General features: G+C 37.7%; 1 protein-coding gene across 2 annotated transcripts in view; it reads left to right on the top strand.

The window, feature by feature from the left end:
* The window catches only part of LOC113113024 (cAMP and cAMP-inhibited cGMP 3',5'-cyclic phosphodiesterase 10A-like), a 126,151-nt gene that overhangs the window by 61,891 nt on the left and 42,347 nt on the right, over window positions 1-21,913 (top strand). For both annotated transcript variants that reach the window (XM_026279126.1, XM_026279127.1), the window contains exons 2-3: window positions 5,169-5,300; window positions 18,787-18,815. In XM_026279126.1, coding sequence (XP_026134911.1) covers window positions 5,169-5,300; window positions 18,787-18,815 — 161 coding nt within the window. The remainder of the gene's footprint in view (window positions 1-5,168; window positions 5,301-18,786; window positions 18,816-21,913) is intronic.

Genomic DNA, 21,913 nt, shown 5'->3' with positions numbered 1-21,913 from the left:
GAGCTGGAGGGACAGAATCTGAGGGATAGAAGAAGGGAATTTCAGAGGAGCGTGCAATGAAGGGCACATTCTAGGAGTGGGCACTGGAGGATCAGAAGCCCCCTCAAGGCTGGACGAGGAAACCAAGGACAGAGGAGAGCTGGACGGGACCAGCGGAGAAGACTGAGAGAAGGGGGGCAGTGTGATTTCCAGATCAGATTCCCAGTCACTAAGATTCCTCATTTTGGCCCTTTTGCCTTTCCATAGTTAGCTCATCCTCAGCCTCACAATGCCTCTCCCTCATTGTAGGTGTTGTTGCCTGCTCACACACCTTTAATGATGTCTTCAGGAGCAATGACAATCCTCAGCGCTGTCACTCCATCCGGCATGTCATGTCCGGTCATGGCAGGCTCTATCTCTCTGTCAGTGGTGGACTCAGCCATGCGCTTTCTGGGCTGGGCTCTAGGTCAGGAGTGGGGCTGGTTTATTCCACAATAACCGTGTTTCCTCTATCGAGCTAGGACCGGGCGTGCTAGTGCGTGCCAGGGCCAGTCGCGTTTCCACTGTCACTTCCGGGGCCTCGCCGGGGCTTCCTCGGGGTCAACGGCCAGGTTTTTTCGGCCCGACGCGGGCCATCTGGGGCTAGAGGCGTGGGTTATGAACAAAGGCGGAGTTTCTCAGCGTCTGGAGAGCGTCAGCGCGGATCATTTCAGAAAGACAACAGCTGTAACACCAGCATTAAAGACGTTTTAAAATAAGTTGAGCTTAAAACTCACTCTTAGTAAGCAGCAAGTGTTTGAAATAACTTGATCCGATGTGGATTATAATCACTATAACAAGGCAGAAATATTTATAAGCGATGTCAAAGACTATGCACGCCAAACATTAACGTTACCATAGTAAACATGGCAAATATGACCGCTTGGATAAATCAGACGTCAGCTTCTTATTCTCTATTGTGTATTTATTAAGTAACATTTTATCTGTCGTCTCGTTTCGTGAGTTTAGCTCCACGTTGCATATCATCAAAATATAATAATTATTTTTGTTTGGGAGCTTTTATAAAAATAGAGAGTCTGCGCTGAGGATCATTTCAGAAAGATAACCGCTTTAACATCAGCATTGAACACTTTTTTTTTAAATAAGTCGAGCTCAAAACTCTCTTTCAGTCAGCAGCGAGTCTTTGAAATAACTTGATCTGATGTGGATTATAATCACTAAACAAGGCAGAAATATTTATAAGTGATGAAAAAAATATGCAAGCTAAACTTGTTACCATAGTAAACATGATAAATATGACCGCTTGAAGAAATCAGACGTCAGCTCCTTATTAACAGTCGTGTTTAGTAACTTATATTATCTGTCACAAGCCTCGTCTCGAGAGTTTAGCTCACGTTGCCTATTATAAAAGGATATAGCCTAATAATGATTTTTTGTTCGGGAGCTTACAAAAATAGAGATATTATCATTCATTCTAAATATGACGGCTACTGTGGTTAATAAACAGAAACAGACTTGACTGAACAAGCAGGCTATTTTCATGAGCGTTAAAAATAAATAAATAAAATAGAAATAAGTGTATTTATGTGTGAATAATTTTGAGTCCTGATAAATTAAAACAATATGATCAATGTATCACTTATTCTATAGTTAAAACATCGATGCTTTTGAATTTGAATACATATGCAAAAAAACTGCCGCTTTTATCATCTTCGTTTTGTTATCGCACATGTTCCAGTGACTTATTTATTAGTTTTCTGATAACTTCTCTTTGTTGGTGAAATTTTCAGGTTGCATGGAGTTGTTCTGAGAGGCGTGTAAATGGCGTGTTTTAGTGACGTGCAGCGGTGCTTCAAGCTCCACTGTGGAAACCCTACCCTATTCTGGCCCTACCCTATATATATATTAAATTTAAAAAATGTGTTTTTAGAGACACATAAAAAAAAAAAACTAAAGTTGCATTTTATTATTTCATTCAGAAATTGACGCAATCTTTTTTTACAAACATTATAATAAACTGTAAGGTCGTGACATTTGCCAAGTATGGTGACCCATACTTGGAATTGGTGCTCTGCATTTAACCCATCCAAATCCACACACTCAGCAGTGAGAAGTGAACACACCCCCGGCGCAGTGGGCAGCTATATATCCAGCGACCAGAGAGCAACTGGGGGTTCAGTGCCTAGCCATGGGTATTGAGGGTGGAAGAGAGTGCTGTTTATTCACCCCCCGATGACAACTGCCCACACTGAGACTTGAACCTGCATTCTTTGGGTTACAAGTCCAACTCTCTAACCATTAGGCCTCTGTGATAGGCTATTTTAGTTCCCCTCACTCCACAACAATCCTTTCAATTAACAGTATTTACAAAAGAACAAGCATTAAAAATATAAGAAGCTATAGCAATATAAACGACAAGGCAAAACAAATTATGCTAAAACAAAACTGAAACCAATGTTGGGTCTCTCATTCAACACAAAATCAATTGTTTCCGTATTTGCGATGTATTTGAATGCCAAATTATTATGTATTATGTACTTCACTAGCGTTCCAATATCCACCTAAAACAATATGTTTTGTATAACATCACGGTGGCACAGTGATAATACTTAAGGGCAACAGGATCGCTAGTTGGAATACACATGGAGCCATGGTAAAAGTAGCATCAAAATCAATTAAAGCTATTTAATTTATCCCTGTTTTCATATAATTGTGGTACTGTGATTGTAGAAAACAAACACACAACTATCAGACAATTTACCAGTCTATCCAAAAGTCCATCAGGTGACAATAATATTGTAAAAAACTCTTTGTCGTAAAGGAAGAAACACTGTCAGTTATAATTCCAGGCTGCATTACATTCAGAATTAGCGGACTGATGTTATTCAAAATTTTGCATTCAGCTTCTTCCACTTTGAGACTGGAGACTGTAGTGCAATGTCTGTATACATCTGTTTGTTAGTGTGGCTGAGTATGGATATAAATGTATTTAACACATCTTGTGTGGTTTTAGTGTTCAAATAGTGAAGGCTCTGCCATTCTCATCTGTTTTGTCTTTTGTTGTTATGCTTCAAATCAGTCTGTAGCCTCTCACTACCCTTTGTCTTCTTGTGGGAGTTCTTTTGGTCTAGTTTGGGTCTCAATATATTCCTGCTAACATGTGTGTGTATATAGTGTGTAACACATGCCTCCCAGCTGTGTTTCCCCTGGGTTTGCACATTAAGTCAAGCCACACATATTCTCAAAGTATTTGGTTCTAGTTTATTTCCGTCGTGGCATTTTAGTTCCTGGAGGTCTACTCTCTAAATTTTCCATTGACGCAAAGTCAATCTTACACTGTTCTTGTGATGTAAGGACTTTACATTTCATTTATCATAATTACTTATATACTTACTATCATAATTACTTAGATAAATGTTTAAGCTTTGTACAGTAGTAAACAATAAATCCTAAACAATAAAACAGAATGATTTCTGTGTAAATATCTACAAATTGCCACCATTGTACAAAATGACTTTTCTATTTATTGAAAAATGGAGAAAACCAATATAATTCTTTAAAAATATATTAATTTATGAAGTAATTATTCATGGTCTATGTAGAAAATTTTTTGGATCTGGACCACCGCTACACTGTAAAAAATAAGTGTAATTTTAACTGTAAAATTTTGTAAAAACGCTACGGAAAAAAACTGATAATAGGTTAACAGTAAGTTCCCGTACTATATAGGGGAAAAACTGTAAAAGATCTAACAAAGCATTTAATGTAAATTTACAGTAAAATTCTGTTAATTATACAGCTTTTAGAAGTAAAAAAAGAACAAATCAATGTATAATTTACAGTCTAAAACTGTAAACTGATATTCCCAGAATTCCCTGCGTGACACTCCACGTTTGAAAGTATTTTGTTTAAATAATCATGTTTTTAAATAGTTCTTGTTATCAGTTATGTACATTTGAGCTTTATGTTACATCTTCTGTTGCTTAATGAAAGTTTTTTGCATTATTTAAGTATCACGTGTGTTACCATGATGGTGTTTTGTGTTTCCATAAATGTGCACCTTCTATATGTTAATATATACTTCTGCTTGTGGTGAAGCTACTTGTGATGAGCTTTGATACTTCATGTGGCTTTCTCTTATACAGTACCATCTTTATTATTATGGTGGTTGTCAGTATTTTCAAGGTACAAAACAGATTTAATTTTGTGTGTTGTTGAATTTACTGGTTTATATTCACATTTTCTTGTTTGTAAATTACAGCTTTATATTGTAAAATTAACAGTTTTTGACGTAAATGTGTTTACAGTTTTCTGTATTTTTACAAAATTATTCTGGCAACCACAGCTGCCAAAAAGTTTTTGTAAAAACAACAAGAAATTTTTTACAGTGTAGAAATGGACATCTGGCTTGAAAAAAATGTAAGCCTATGATATAAACAGCATGTAGTTTTTGCTGGATGTTTTTTTTTATTTTTTTTTTTATTCATAAGTTTAAGGATCATAATCTTTTTAGTGTATTTTTGTCATCACAAACCTTCATGCTAGTCCCCATATTCTTTTGTCTGTTAACCATTAAAGGGGATACTAGTTGAAAGAAACAAAATAATAAATAAATACATTTAAATTCTGTTTAAAAGTACCATAAAAGTTGTCCATATGAGCTTTGAACTATACTTGGGTGTCATGGCCTGATTGTAAATAAGAAAATACTTACCAAAAATAATTCTTAATTTACTTGACTGGCTAAATTAAATGTGAACAACAATTTTACATTTTCTGAAGACAAATGATAGCTTTGTGTTATGAAGAGAGCAAAAGCCTAATAAAAAAAAAAAAAAAAAAAAAAAAGCCTAATAAACAAAGCAGAAACTTCTTGCATCTGTCAGTGTCAGTATACAGTACAGTCCAATATCATTTAATTTGTATATATTGTATGTGTATGCTGTCCTTTATGGTTAAATACAACAGTCTAAAATACCCATCTACTGTATCCCTTTCCATATCCACTTCGAGTGAAGTGGTGTTTGGCAAACTTGTTCCTTGTGCCATTTTCAGTGTCCTTCTGGCAGACTATATACAGCACACTCTCTGAATTAGATTCTCACTGTAAGATAGTTTTGTAAGATGGTTGTTCTTTTGTTGTGAATGAATGTGAGGGTAAGAAACTAATCTTGATCACTCTGTTGCAGGTCTGACAGATGAGAAAGTGAAGGCTTATCTCTCCCTTCACCCGCAGATGCTGGATGAGTTTGTACTGGAGAGCGTGAGTGCGGAGACCGTAGACAGATGGCTGAAGCGGAAAAACAGCAGTCAGCCTGCAGGTACGGGCTCATAGCCATGTGCTCCAATATTCTTCGATAAGAGCCCTGTGCTCTAAAAATAGTGCTGTGATTACTTTCTGTGACAATGTCATTGATTTTGAGAATGATTTTCTTGGGCACGTTATGTTATTTTTCACAAGGGTAAACATTAATGTGTTGAATGCATTTTGTTTCTATGCTCATTTTCTGGTAAACATACTTCGCTTTGGAATTGGAAATAAAAATGTAACAGTGGTTCTTAGCTGATGGGTCCCTGGTTTGTTCCTAAAAAAATAATAATAAAAAAACTAAAACAATTAGTTGAGTTAAAATGCAGCTAGCCATATAATCATACAAATAAAAGTAAATTGACTCAAAATAATATGGTTTTAATTGGATATTCATATATTCATTCACAATTGGATATCTTTTTTTGCTGATGACAAAGGTTGTGTCTCCACTCAAACTGTGGTATTATTGCACAGATTCTGTTCCTTGGTAATATGGCTAGTATTCAATCATAATGAATATTTCTATTTGGATACTGGTTGTGCATTTCAGAAATATCTAAAAAAAATGTATGCTTGTTCATTATTACAAATATTCTTACACATCTGAGTCAAAACATATTAATTCAATTCAATGTTAATATCTTTATCATATATCTTTTCCATATCGACAGGAATCTATATGGCACAGTAAGGTTGTTTTTTTTCTTTCTCAGTAACCTGCAATAATTAATTTTCCTTTTGTTCTTCCATTTGTTCCATTTTGATTTAGATTATTGGACCCACTTTATATTAAGTGACCTTAACTACTATGTACTTACATTTTAATTAATAATTTAGTACAATGTACTTACTGTGTACATACATGTTTTTACATTGTACTTATATTAAAAAAAAAAAAAAAACGACATGTAATTACATCTGTATTTAATTTCCGTAGTTACATTTATAATTACACTGTTGACCCATACTTTAAACCTTAACCCCCCCTTAAACTTACCCATACCTCCAACCCTCACCCTAACCTTACCCCTATCCCACCTCAACAGCAGCAAAAGTGCTTTACAATACAATAGGAACACAATAAGTACATTGTACTTATTTTTTTATGTAAGTACATATTAGGCCACCTAATATAAAGTGGGACCAGATTATTTGTTGGTGTAACATTTATGATAACGTGACTGTATCACACAACTGTATCAATACAGCTTTACAGTAGTGCACACCTTTCCTGTGCATGTGTCTGTGTGTATGTAACCTGTGCAGCAGCAAGACTGGAGAAGGCTAAAGGGTTAGTGCACTGGTGAAAATATGGGATGGGGGCCTGCTGGGTCCTTATGGGTCTTTAGGGCTGTTTAAGTGGGACTGGTTTTTCTGTGCACAGCATGCTTCATTCCGTGGCCCGCTGCACTCGACCCATCACATCCATCAAGGGCCCACAGGGTTGGCAGCCAGCCCAGCTCTGCTAATGACGTCAGAGCCAACCTCCAGGGGCATGCAGTCAGTCAGGATGGGGACTGGAGAAGGGTGAATGTGTCGCATTTTGGGAATGTTTTCTGCATGAGTGCAGCAGAGCTTTCTCACAGGCTGCCGGCTGATGGTTAACCTCGGCTCTGCTCTTCAGGCTGGGCAGCAGGATTTTTCTCAGGCACCGTTTCAACATCAGTCTCTCTACAAACCATGTGTGCCAGATTATGTCTTGGCCTGTGATGCATATCAAGCAGTGCTTTGAATTAGCATGCTTGTTAGCTTTCAGATTCAATGTTCACGTCAATGCTCAATGTTGTTGTTTTTTTTGTTTTTTTTACAGAACATCAATTAAAGCATATGGTCCAGAATGTTGGATCAATAAACCAAGACACATTTCATTTCCTGTTAACACTAATCTTCTTCTAAAAGACATTTTTGAATGATTAAACAAAAAGTTTATTTGTATAACACTTATTTTTTACAATACACATAATTTCAAAGCAGCTTTAAGACAATAAAATAAATCATGATGTTCAACCCAGTTGTTTAGAAAAACATATATATATATATATTACTCATCCCATTCAAAAAGTGAAACTTGTATATTATATTCATTCATTACACACAGACTGATATATTGATTAATTTTTATGATTATAACTGTATATATAGAATATTGTGAAAGCTTCAATATTGAAGACACCTGGTGCCACCCTCTAATCAGTTAATTAACTCAAAACACCTGCAAAGGCCTTTAAATGGTCTCTCAGTCTAGTTCTGTAGGCTACACAATCATGGGGAAGACTGCTGACTTGACAGTTGTCCAAACGAAGACCATTGACACCTTGCACAAGGAGGGAAAGACACAAAAGAGGCTGGCTGTTCACAGAGCTCTGTGTCCAAGCACATTAATAGAGAGGCGAAGGGAAGGAAAAGATGTGGTAGAAAAAAAGTGTACAAGCAATAGGGATAAAAGCACCCTGGAGAGGATTGTGAAACAAAACCCATTCAAAAATGTAGGGGAGATTCAGAAAGAGTGGACTGCAGCTGGAGTCAGTGCTTCAAGAACCACTACGCACATATGTATGCAAGACATGGGTTTCAGCTTCGCATTCCTTGTGTCAAGCCACTCTTGAACAACAGATAGCAACAGAAGCATCTAAAGACAAAAAGGACTGGACTGCTGCTGAGTGGTTCAAAGTTATGTTTTTTGATTAGATTAGATTAGATTCAACTTTATTGTCATTATGCAGAGTACAAGTACAGAGCTAATGAAATGCAGTTAGTATCTAACCAGAAGTGCAAGAATATAGTGTTTTATGTACATAAAAGTGCAGAGTAAGTAAAGCTATGATATACAGAATGTACAGTGGAGTTGCTATATACAATATTGATCAGAGTATATACAGAATTTAAATAAGAATGCAATATAGGGATTGTATGTACATTATGAACAGAGCAATGTAGTATTATATACACATTATGAACAGCAGCAACGTGAGAACAGTTGGATACAACTAAATACAGTTGGATTGGTGTGCAAAACTATTGTTAAACAATGTATTATATTCAAAATAACAGTAGTGCAATGATATTTTTATAGAAATAGTTTACTGTGCTTTGTACAGTAACAACTTTAGACAATTTACAGTAATAGCTAGAAGAATGTGCAGTCTGTGCAAAATATGAGTAGTGCAAATATATGTATGTAAAGTACTGTGACCAGTGCATTAAAAGAGCAGGTGCAGGTTAGATTGGTGGTGTGGCGTTCAGAAGTGTCACAGCCTCGGGGAAGCCTTCCTGAGCCTACTAGTGTGAGAGCGTAGGCTGCTGTAACGCCTGCCGGCTGGAACGAGGGTGAAAAGTCCATGGTTAGTATGAGAGGCATCCTTGATGATGTTTCTTACCCTGGCCAGACAGCGCTTATGATAAATGTTCTCAATGGAAGTTAACTGGGTGCCGGTGACCCGTTTAGCATTCAGCCAAGTATGGTGTCCCATACTCAGAATTTGTGCTCTGCATTTAACCCATCCAAAGTGCACACACACAGACTAGTGAACACACACACACTGTGAACACACACCCGGAGCAGTGGGCAGCCATTTATGCTGCGGCGCCCGGGGAGCAGTTGGGGGTTCGATGCCTTGCTCAAGGGCACCTAAGTCGTGTTAATGCCAGCCCGAGATTCGATCTGACAACCCTAGGGTTAGGAGTCAAACTCTCTAACCACTTGGCCACGACTTCCCCAGGAGGGAGGCAGAGCTGGAGGGAGGCACAGTTAGGTGGTTTGTAGTCTGTGATAGTTTGTATGCCTTGCCACATACGCCGGGGGTCTGAAGAATTAAAATGTTCTTCAATCTTCTGTTTATGTGTGAGTTTGGCCTGGCAGATACCCTTTATCAGGTTGGCTCTGGCTGAGCTGTAAGCCTCCCGGTCTCCAGACCTGAAGGCTGCATCTTTTGCTTTGAGCAGGAGGCGAACCTCTCAGTTCATCAAGGGCTTCTGATTGGGGAAATTTTTTTTTTTTTTTTTTGTGTGGTCACTCTGTCCACACATCTGTTGATGTGCTCCAGGACAGAGTTGGTGTAGGTGTCAATGTTAATTTGAGAGTTTGTGGTGGCCTGGGTAGCAAACTCACTCCAGTCTGTGTGCTGGAACTGATGTTGGAGAGTGGATTCAGCACCTTCCAGCCATATTTTAACAGTCCTTATTGTAGGTTTCACACATTTGATGACTGGGGTATACTTGGGGAGCAGCAACAAAGAGAGGTGGTCAGACTGACCCAGGTGGGGGAGGGGTGTGTCTTCGTAGGCATCAGTCACATTAGTATAATTATGGTCCAATATTTTATGTCCCCTTGTAGTGCAGGAGACATTTTGATGAAATTTAGGGAGAACAGATCTTAAAGTGCAGTGATTGAAGTCACCAGCAACAATAAAGGCTCCATCCAGGTGCAGGGTTTGTAATTTGCTAAAAGCAGCACAAAGTTCTTTCATAGCCACGTTAGCATTAGCGTCCGGAGGTACATAAACTGCAGCAGCAACAATGCAAGTAAACTCACGTGGTAGATAGAATGGCCTGCACTTGATAATCAGGAACTCCAGATCAGCAGAGCAGTAGGTATCAACAATGACAGAGTCTTTAAACCATGATTTGTTTACATAAATGCATACTCCACCACTCTTGTTTTTACCATAGGTTGCTGCTACTTAGTCAGCCCTGAAGAAAGAGCGTCCATCCATATGCACCACACTGTTTGGGACATTGTTGCAGAACCATGTTTCAGTGAAAAACATAACATTACAGTCCATAAGCCATTTCTGTGTGAGGGTCCAGATCTTTAGTTTGTCCATCTTGTTCATCAGTGACCGAACATTGACAAGGGACGATGCTGGGCAGAGTTGGTCGATGTGGGTTTAGCCTTAGCTTAGCACACAGCCCTCCACGCTTTCCTCGTCTTTGTTTACGGTCCTGACGCCGAGCACTTCCGGTCGGTACGAGTAATCCGCATGTCCGCGGCATGTTGCTTGATGTCCAGTGTAAAGTTTCCACAGTCAGTGATGGTTTGGGGTGCCATGCCATGTCATCTGCTGGTGTTGGTCCACTGTGTTTTCTGAGGTCCAAGGTCAACACAGACGTATACCAGGAAGTTTTAGAGAACTTCATGCTTCCTGCTGCTATTCCTGCTGCTATTCCAACAGGACTTGGCACCTGCACTACCAAAGCTACCAGTACCTGGTTTAAGGACCATGGTATCTCTGTTCTTAATTCGCCAGCAAACTCGCCTGACCTTAACCCCATAGAAAATCTATGGGGTATTGTGAAGAAGAAGATTTGATATGCCAGACCCAACAATGCAGAAGATCTGAAGGCCACTATCAGAGCAACCTGGGCTCTCATAACACCTGAGCAGTGCCACAGACTGATCCACTCCACGCCGCATTGCTGCAGTAATTCAAGCAAAAGGAGCCCCAACTAAGTATTGTGTGCTGAACATGCTGATACTTTTCATGTTCACACTTTTCAGTTGGCCAATATTTCTAAAAATCCTTTCTTTGTATTGGTCTTAAGTAATATTCTAATTTTCTGAGATACTGAATTTGGGATTTTCCTTAGTTGTCAGTTATAATCATCAAAATTAAAATAAATAAACATTTGAAATATATCGGTCTGTGTGTAATACATTAATATAATACACAAGTTTCCCTTTTTGAATGGAATTAGTGAAATAAATCAACTTTTTGATGATATTCTAATTATATGACCAGCACCTGTATGTAAAAGCATTGTCAGATTAGCTTTTGAGGGTGTAGATTCTATGTGGTCCTGGTCATTAGTACACAATAAACTCTCTGAACAACTTCCACAATAACAATGAGTTTCAGGCCCTCTGTGAAAGATGGAAACCTCTGCTATCATCTGTCATGTATTTGACTGTGTATGCACATATTGTAGACTTAACAAAAGTTGAGAATTGTAATGTTAGAAGCGAATGTCATAACTTTTGTCAGTAGAACGGGAAGATTTTAAAAGATTTTTTTGATATTTTAAAGAGTGGTTCATTCATAAAAAAAAAAAAAAATAGTAATAGTTATAGTGCACGTAGTATCTGAGAATGTTTTTTTTCTTTTTCAATTTTATTATTTGACATTAAACTGATAACATTCCAAGTTTGATGAGGTTTGGTAAAGGCCTCTTCTGTGTTGGCATTTTTGCACAACAAAATCTATTAACAGTATATCAGATTTTCAAGTTTGGTGTAGACAATTGTAAAAGGTTTTCACTGTTATTTACTAAATTAACAAATGTAAGAATGATTTAATGTACATATTTATATTGTGAATATGTTGATTCATTACAAAAGACAGTTAATGAAAATTAATCATACATAATTTGTTATACATACGATTAAATCTGAGAGACTAGTAAAACTTAAAACTCTTATTTCCATGTGTCCCTCTCATCGCTGCAAACCTGTATGACATTCTTTTTCTGCCAAACATAAAAACAGATATTTTGAAGAATGCTGGTGGCCACTGACTTCAAATGGACATACAATACATGCAAATATAAAATTTATTTTTAGACTTTTTTATATCTTCTTTGGTATTCTACAGAAGAAGTTAAACAAAGAGGGTTTGAATGGTAGTGTGGGTAAATGATAAATGGAGATTCAGAAAATAAGAGGCAATTGGTACAGGTAACTTACTCTTAGGCTCTAATTGAGCAAAAGCAAAAGGAACTCTTTCACAGGATTCCAAGTAAAAATCTGAACATCTTGTATTTGATAGGTCACAAGTGCACTTATGAGATCACTGATTAGTTTAATAATATGTTGTTCTAATCTGGTGTACTTCTCACTGTCTTGAGCTGTAGAGATACCTGGACATCATATGTGATTCCACTGTTGTAGTGAATTTGAGAGCCTCATAACAAGCCTAACAGCAGGGCCAGTGGCTTCAGTCCATGTGATGCGATGCTCTTCATATCTTTCTGTTCCAACTTTTGCAAATACTGTGACCTGTAATACTTCTAGCATGTCAGGCTTTTTTTAAATTAATGAAGATTCTACAGTCAAAGTACCATCTGTCTTTTTTGTTTGAGCATTGTCTCATGTCGATGGTGATGGGTTTGTGTTCTCTGCTCTGTCTCCTGAAATCCACCACCAGCTCCTTGGTCTTGTCGATATTGAGTGAGAGGTGGTTCTCCTGACACCATTTAGTCAGGGTGCTCACCTCCTCTCTGTAGGCCGTCTCTATAGTTGTCGGTGATCAGGCCTATCACTGTCATGTCATCAGCGAATTTGATGATGCCGTTGGAGCTGTGTGTGACTGTACAGTCATGTGTCTACAGGGAGTACAGGAGTGGGCTGAGGAGCACCAGTGATGAGGGTCAGCGGCGATGAAGTATTGTTGCCCATTCTGACCACCTGACTTCTGCTTGTCATGAAGTCCAGGATCCAGCTGCACAGAGATCTCAGAGAGCTTCGCAACATGTTTGGCAGGACCTATGGTGTTAAATGCTGAGCTGTAGTCCACAAACAGCTTTCTCACATAGGTGTTCTTATTTTCCAGGTGGGAGAGAGCAGTGTGTAGGGTGAAAGCAATAGCATCGTCTGTAGAACGGTTGCTACAATAAGCAAATTGTAGCGGATCCAATGAGGCAGCAGCACAGAGCAGAGCAGTAATCTCTCAAAAGATTCTGGACTCTCTCAAAACACTTGCTGAAGATGGGTGTGAGAGCAACGCTCCTCCAGTCATTTAAGTATGTGATTTTGTTTTTCTTTGGTATGAGCACAATGGTGGATTTTTTGAAGCTAAAGGACAAGACCTTCTGATGACATCTAGTTATTTTCTAATTCTGTCTCCTTCAATGATTGTCAAGCATAGATCTTGTTGCTGGTGACGGATAATGTCTACGCTTACAATTCAGAGGTCAACATCTGTTCATTGAGACACTGTTGAGTAGATCCTATTTTATTTTTATTCTTTGGTTTGAAAGTGTGACTAAAAAGTGCTTATTATTGTTGAAGGTGCAGCTTTTCTGTGAAATAGGATCAGTCATGACATGTTTCCAAACACTCACTTCTCTTTGTTTAATTTCAAATTATTTAAACTAATTTTATAATAGCTGTTTTAAGCAAATAAGCTATAAATATGTTGTGTGTGTTTTAGGTGTATTTATTCTCTAGGATATTATGGTCTGTAGATATGAGTGGGGTTCCTCCTTTCAAGTCTATTGGATATGTCTAAAGTAAGTCTAAAGTAACAAGGCACATACATCTTTAGCTGCAAAGCAGCTTTAAAATAGTGTCATTTTATTTAGAACAGTGTTATTTAATTTTTAAAATAAATAAATGTGTTGTTGTTATAAAGTTTCAGATACAAGCAGATTTTGGAAGATAGTAGTGCCATTATTCATCTCAAGTCACTTTAGTGATGATTCATTTTAGTTCAAGTTGTGTTCTCATCCAAAAGTATCAATGGGGTTAAACTGATAACATTACTAATATTACGATTACTGAAAAATGTTTTCAAACCCTTTATAAATAAGTTATATATAATACTTTCAAGATATTTTATGGTACTTTGTGTCCTGTGTGAAGCCTGAAATCTCCATTCTCCAGTCATTGTTGGGAAAGAGTGACCAGTGAAGAAGTAACATGGGATTGTAATGGCATGATGGTGAATAAAAGATGACATAATTCTAATCTCGGGGACAATTAATTATTTAATACTTATTCGTATAGTGGTTTGTTTAGATCCCTAACTCTAAATAATTAACAACCTCATTCCCACCTGGCCTCACCCTGCCCCTGTTTTCGTCTCACACACATGTAATCTTTGAGTAACTGATAAATCCCAAACATTTCACCACTCTGCCTCCAAAGAAATCCTACATCCGGACAGATCCTGTGCCATGCTGTCACACACACACACGCACACACACACGCACACACACACGCACGCACACACACACACGCACGCGCACACACACACACACAAGCACAGCGTGATTCATGACCTACTCATTCAGTCTTTGGCCTAGTGGCCCTGATGAACTTACACAGCAAATTCATCAGTGTTAATTCAACTCCTTTAGAGGTCAAATCAACTCATATGATGAACATATGATCCCAATATTTTCATAGTTGAAGGAACACTTTTAAATGTACTTAAAAGTGACTCTGGTCCACACCACAGCAAGTTAATTTTAATATTTCTAGATATTTTAACTCCAGTGTAAGGAGTCTGGGAGCACAATATAATTCTGCTCATTCTACAAAGTTTACAATAAAGGTATAATGCTAATAGTGTGTTGTTGTTGTTGTTGATGTTGTTTATTTTTTTTTAACAAACTAGTTCTTTACTAAACAAAAAAGCCAATTTTCATCATGGAAGATTCACTTTTAGAAGATTCTCTTAAAACAATGATGAAGGCACAATATATAAATTTCTGTCATCAGAAATAACATGAAAGCTGTTTATCAAAAGGTCTGTAATACTTCACGTCTTGCACATGTCAGTGAATGTACATCCCTTGTGTAAGTTGCTAAATGTCACTGAATTTGAGTCAATACCTGCGACTTTGCAACACAGTACAGCAGTGCTCAATCCAACTCAACATTCAGCAGATGAAAAATCACAGGATATGTAAATCAGTTATGTCCAGTTTAAAACAGTAAAGTTCAGTGTATAGATGTTTCACAGATTCAACTTCCTCCTAAAATACTGGAAAGCTTCCCTTCTAGACAATAAAACCAGACCAATTCAAATGGTGGCATGATGCACATTCGTAGTATGTGTTAGGTTTGTAGAGGTGCAATATGTGTCAATTTTAAAGGCAAGATAAGTATGTGCTACTGTTGTTACTGCTCAAGAGTTTGCTAACGCTTCTTCTGCAAAGTGTGGATTTACCAATATTACAACAAACAGCATAGACGCATCATATACAACATATAATCATAATTTCCCTACAGGTACTGTTTACTAACAAGCTGACAGCGCCAACTACTGGCCCGGCATACATAATAAAGCGTTTTTGGCCGTTTTCGCAGATATGTGAGAACGCAAATAATTTGAAAACATTGACATGTATACGTTAAACTTTTAGAAAATGCAAGGGAAAAACATTTCAGGTTTTGAATACACCATTGTTGTGTAAATGTAGCCTAAATCTCAGCGCTCAAAACACCAAGAAATTATCACTCACGTATTTACTGTGTATTGTCATTGATCAAATAAATAAATAGACTAAATAAAAAAAAAGCGTAATTTCTACACCAAAATTATTTGTGTATTTTTTTTTTTTACAAACATCTATACCATTAATCAAGAGCAGTGTCTTTTTATATTGTTTTCAGGTGTGTTTTTTATTTTTTATTTTTATCTGTTGTTTCTGTAACGGTGTGGCCAGCATCTAGGTTGTGAAGTTCAGGGGCTATATGCAGCAGCCAAGCAGCTTTCATTGCATTAAAGTCAGGTGTTCAGACATCCTTGGCTCTAAAAGATGGTATGAAAGCTCCATAAAGGCACAGTAGGAAAATCAGTCTATGAATGGCTTGCATAGTGGTGTCTGCACAATAAGCTAGGATAAAGTGAAAGTATTTGTTGAAAGTAAAGTTCAGTGTTCAATACAAGTTAAGCTCTATTGACAGCATGCTGCAGAATAATTTATATGAACCTGGGTGCAATGCCTTGTTTCATTGTATATCAATAACTATAACCAGAATAAATTACTGACTGACATAAGATCAAACTGCTGATATCCGTCTTACCTTTTATGCTGAGTTTTCATTTAAGTTTACAAATGATCTGGAGCTGAAATCTACCCACAGAGAGCTGGACAGAAACACATCTGCAAGTCCCTGCACTGATTACCAGACATTTCCATTTGGGAATACCAGAAATGGAAGGAATATGACGTGAGCACAGGTGGCCTTTGGTGCAATATTGTGAAATAAAGTGAAATATTGCCCTCCCTTCACTGCCCAGCAGAACCTGGGCAGAGAGACACTTCTGGGCTTTGTTCTAAAGCTTAGTGATCTTTCCATGCTGGAAGCATTTTAGGTTGCACTTTATTCTGATAGTCCACTTTAGACATTTACTTTTGATCACTCTCTACGTCATGTAGGATGACCAACAAATTGGGATCCCTATCAGAGGGCCACAGTGACTGCCCCTAGTGCGAGGTCCGTGGTGGTATTTAGTTCTTTGAGAACTTCCGGGTCATGACCACCCTTGTGAAAGTCCCTCAGTGCCTTAGCCTGGTGCACATGCAACAACGACATAGCATGAAAGTCAGACGCAGCTTCTCCACAGGCCATATAAGCAATGCTGATCAGAGCCAACGAATGCCTATAGGCCCAGGAGGGAAGCAATGATTTGCCCCGCCAAGTGGAAGCAGCATGTGGACAAAATTGCATCGTAACCGACCGATCCACCTGGGGGACTCCCGTGTACCACTTCGAAAGTGGAAAGGGATGATGGGCCACTAGGGTGGATTCTGGCTGTGAAAGGTGCCGTCTATGACCCAGTGAGCTCATCATGCACCTACGGGAAGAAAGGCACTAGGATTCCACTAGGAACCAGTCTGAGCCATCCCGAGATACCAATCATCAAACCTCAAGGGTTTGGAGCACGCTGGAATTTTCCACTCAAGCCCAAAAAATCTGGAAGCTGCGGAAGATACAGGTGGTACCGCAATGGGAGCATGATTTGTCTGTGTAAGCCACCACAGCATGCTTAATGCCCAGACACATGAGGCAACGATCGTGACCATCACCCGGCACAAGGTAACAACCATATCCAGAAACACACGGAACGAAAGGCAACTTTAAAAAGACACATCTTTAAAAAGGCGTTCCAACCGTGAAACCGCTTTTAGAGAAAATGCTATTTTAGTGTGCTGAAGCACACAGGGGAGAAGGCTGCCTGCAACACACACAATTTGTTAATTTTAATTGTAAAAATCTAATAATCTGTACTAAAAAAACTCTAGAAAACCAGCATGCTTTGCTTTTGTTTGGTTTCAAAAGGGCATCATACACCTAGTGTGTATATATATATATATATATATATATATATATATATATATATATATATATATATATATATATATATACATACACCTAGTATATTAAAATTAATTAGTTGTTGGAACATTATTCTTTTTTTTTTTCTTGTAGGTTTCTTGTAGTTTTTTTTTTTTTTTTTTTTTTTTTAGGCAATCGGTTTACATGCTTTCTTAACTAATAACGTTTTACAGTCTACACTTTAAAGCTAAGTTTAGTGTATTGCGTCATTCGCTTAGCAAAGTGCTTTCAGCACACTATTTTAAAATGAGTTGTCATGAGGGATTTTTACTCCAACATGTAAGTTGTTGCCTATGTGGAATGTTTGGCTCATGTGACTCTAATTCACTTAAAAGAATGCTGCCCGTATAGTCAATAGACAGAAAGCAAGGAACTCTGCCATATTGACATTACAGTTCGTGATTCATGAGAAGCAACAGCAGGACGAGACACTGCTATTCTCGGAGGCCTGCAGTCAGCCGCACAGTGTTCTCCTGAGCCTAGTGGCAAGGGACATGGAATGTGCTGAAAGTGCAAAGTGTCATATTTACAAGATGATATGAATGGCTGTTTAAGCATAGTGCCTGCTAATGTCAAGAGGGATTCAAAAAATATCAGCAGCTTTGACAGCAGGACACCATCAGATGCTTTATAACGGCACTGCCCTGCTGTCCTGCTTAAGGCTGCCTTTATCCACCTGCAAATCGATCCATATGGGCCTGTAATATATCAACTATATCAACAGGTCCTCCCCGACCATCTTTCTTCTTGTTTGTCTGTGTAATCAGTCAGAAAGTGCTATCGCATCACCCAGCATGATTCTGCTTATAAGAGCTAGAAATGCTGATCTGTCATCTATTCTAAATGTCTATTCACACTAAAAGTTAAAGGACAAGGAAGTATGAAATAAAGTTGGGTCCTGTACCAAATGGCACATCTCATGTATACTTGTGGTCTTGAGGACTTACAATGACAGCCATGTGCTTGTCACCATGAAGTCCACAAGACCGCAGTGGTTCTCATCCTTTTTGACTCCCAAGGCCCTCCAATGTCCACAACAATATTTGGAGCCAATAATAAACATTTTTTTTCTCCGTTTGCTTTTTTTAATTTAGCTTCCAGGAGCTTCTAGTATCCTCCTTGTTAGTTTCTTGTTTTTTCTTAATCAACTGCGAATGTGACAACTGGATAGTGACAGAACATTTTGTTAGTTTCTCAGCTTCTTATTCTGTTTCATTCAGCTCTCATTGGCCTAAAATTCTGTATAGGGTTCCATTCCATATAGCAGGGTTTGAATAACATGAAAAGGCCATAAATTAATAAAATAAAAAATCAATCAAAATAAAGCATGCTTTATGCAAATGAAGAGACATTCTGTCCAGCCATCCATAAAAGTGACACTGAGTTACAGGATACATCAGTTTTGACACTGTTTTCTTTTGTATTTTAACAGATGAATCTTCAGCTGAAGATATCAGCAGGGTAAGTGAGGCATCTTGTGTGTGAGTGTTTTTGTGTGTTTGTCTAACCCTGTAAAGCCTAAAATTTTAAAGTGTCCTTTTTATAAATGTTTTTTGGAAATATAAAAAATTATGTTTGGATAATAAAGTAAAGATAAGCCGTTTAGTCCACCAAGTGTTCATCTCGAAAAATTCATAACAATATCAAGGTTATTCCTTCAACTACATATTAAAGGGGAATTATATTAAATGGCCTTTTCACTTGCTAAAAAAGTATCAATCAAATGAGAGAAGGCATGTACTGTAGTAGAGTGTGGTGTACAACAGGTGTTTCAACAAAGTTTTGAACATGTAAAATGTGCATATCAAATATGATACAGTAGGTGTTATATATTTAACCTTAATGCAGTCATATTATAAGAAATCAGTGTTACAAATGAACTGGATCTCAGAGGGATCTCAAAAGGCAGAATGTCCCAAGTGGGGACAGTTGTCAGGGGAGAAGCATTCATGGAACACTGTTCAATGACAAATGACACACACAAACCTCATATAAATCTGTGACAGATTTCTATGAGCAAAGGCAATAACCTGTTAATGAGATCTTTGGCACTTTAATTGGCTGCTATAACACCAACACGCACTCTGCTCCGAGCACTTAGGCCTGCTGATTTAGGGGACAGAGATGAAGAAGTTAAATGGGGCTGGCAGAGAGGGACATACAGCAGAACACGATGGAGACAGTGTGTAGGAACGAGGGTCTGAGATTACGCCGAGGGTGGGCTGTGGAAACAAATACTTTTTAGAGAAGGACAGCAGGACGTTGCTGGTCTTCAGTGCGTCACATTTCCGTCTGCATAAACAGGATGTGAAGGGAGCTGTTCCCATGGGGGAGCACCTCACACACCCCTCTTCCACCGGCCCACTCTGACTTTTCACACAGGGACAGAAATAGAAATCCCCCATCCACTCTCCTTTTAAAATACTAAAAGTTTGATTTAGAGCTGATTTCTGTATTCGACCCAGACCACACATTTAATGTGAGAGAAAAAAAAACTAAAGAATTCTGTGTTAATTGGATGTTGTTCTTTTGGCGAAATTTGGTTATATTGTCATGATTCTGCCTTCATGTCCTGACTTTTCTCTAGTCTTGAGGCAGGATCATGACAGGCCCGTGTTTTGTGTACAAGCACATGGCCTTGTCTCGTTCCCTTGCCCCGCCCCCTTGTTATCCTAGTTTTGTCGTGATTGCCTTACCTGTGCCACCTTTTGTGTCTTGATTAGTTTTCCTATTTATATCCCCTAGTGTGCTCTGTCTTTTGTCGGTTCATTGTTCCTTCATGTTAGCTTGTGAGATATTGTATCATTGTCACCCCTTGAAGAAGTCGTTGTATTACCCGTGAGTGTTTGTTTGTAGTTAGTGTTCTAGCGTTTAGAGACTTTGTTTATCATGTCTACCCAGTCTTGTTAAGTTATATAGTCTCTGCCCTAGTCGTTGTTTTCCCCCTCGTGGATTTTGTTTTCCCCTTTTTGTATTTAATAAACCGTTGTGTTCATCCCTACCCTCCACATGACTATTAACTGATTTGCTGCTTATTAATAGTTATAAAGGTAGTTGTTAAGTTTAGTTATGGGGTCTAAAATATGCTCATGCAGAATAAAGCATTAATATGTGCTTTATAAGTACTAATAAACAGCCAATATGCTAGTAATATACAGGCTAATGAGCAGCTAGTTAATAGTGAGAATTGGTCCCTAAACTAAAGCCAAAATTTTAAGGCAGTCCTACAGGTATATTATTCACCTACTGTATATAATATATCCACGCAGAATAGTGTAGGAAGCATGACTGTTATCAGTCTGATTAAATGGACTGTTTTACCCAGTATTTGTGGGCATTATGTATGTATACACTGCTTTGTTACTTAATGCCAAATTCTGTTGATATTAATGGTCAATTGAGTCTCCTGTGTGGACGGATAAATATGAGTACCTCATTCAGTGGACCATCCAAAAATGTCCAACTTTAAGAAAAAAATAAAAATAATAATTACACTACCATTCAAAAGTTTGGGGCTAGTAACATTTTTATTTATTTAATTATTTTTATTTTTATTTTCCAGAAATTGATACTGTTATTATTATAGTTTTTCAAAAGTGACAGTAAATACTTTTTCATTTTTACAATAATGACCTATTGCAAACAAATAATGTTCTGCTGTTCTTTTGAAGGTTCTATTCATAAAATAATTCTTAAAAAAAAAAAAAAAAACATGCATAACTTCCACTGCATTGATAACATTAAGAAGAGCAGCATAGTATAATGGTTTCAGAAGGATCATGTGACCCTGAAGACTGGTTGTCAGCTTTCAATTCAGCTTTGCATAATATGAATAAATTACATTTTAAATATATTGCAATAGAAAATTATTTTAAATTACAGTAACATTTTACAATATTACTGTTTTTATGTACAAATGAATGCAGCATTAGTGAGCATAAGAGAGTTTTGAAGTGCATACACACTATATGACCTAAAATATGGAAACCGCTTCTAATTATCATTTTTCTTTTTTTTTCACAATAATATTGAAAGTCAGTCTTAAAGGGGTGGTTGACAGTTTTTTTTTCTAGGCTTGATTGTGTTTATGGGGTGCAGTCTAATGTTTTCATGCTTCGTTTTTTTAAAAAACATATTCTTTTTACTTAATTAACTTTAATGCACACTGATCTGTCCCCTCTCTGACAAACCTTGTTTATTTCCCTCAGAAATACGCGATGGGCTGAGATTGGTCCGCTGGCTCAGTGTGTTGTGATTGGCTAAACCGCCTCTAACATCCTCAAGATCAGAATGTGCTCTGGTTTTATTGTAAACAATGACATCTTCTATATTGCTTATCAATTTGAGCCCTATTGAGAAGCAAATTATATTAATGAAGAGGATCGCACAGAACCTGTGCAAGCAAGGCTCTTAACTGGTTGTTTGTTGTTGTCTTATAGTTTTAGATACACTGTTGTTTGTAAATGCTACTGCTTCTGTTATGGTTTTATTCTGATTAAAGCTTTAACACAACACAGCAACCGTACGCACTTCCATGTATAATGCTTCTCATTGTTATG

The sequence above is a fragment of the Carassius auratus genome, chromosome 13 (genome assembly GCF_003368295.1).
Source record: "Carassius auratus strain Wakin chromosome 13, ASM336829v1, whole genome shotgun sequence".
Taxonomy (NCBI): Eukaryota; Metazoa; Chordata; class Actinopteri; order Cypriniformes; family Cyprinidae; genus Carassius; species Carassius auratus.
The sequence above is the reverse complement of the archived record's forward strand: the minus strand, read 5'-3'. Positions and strand labels throughout refer to the sequence as shown.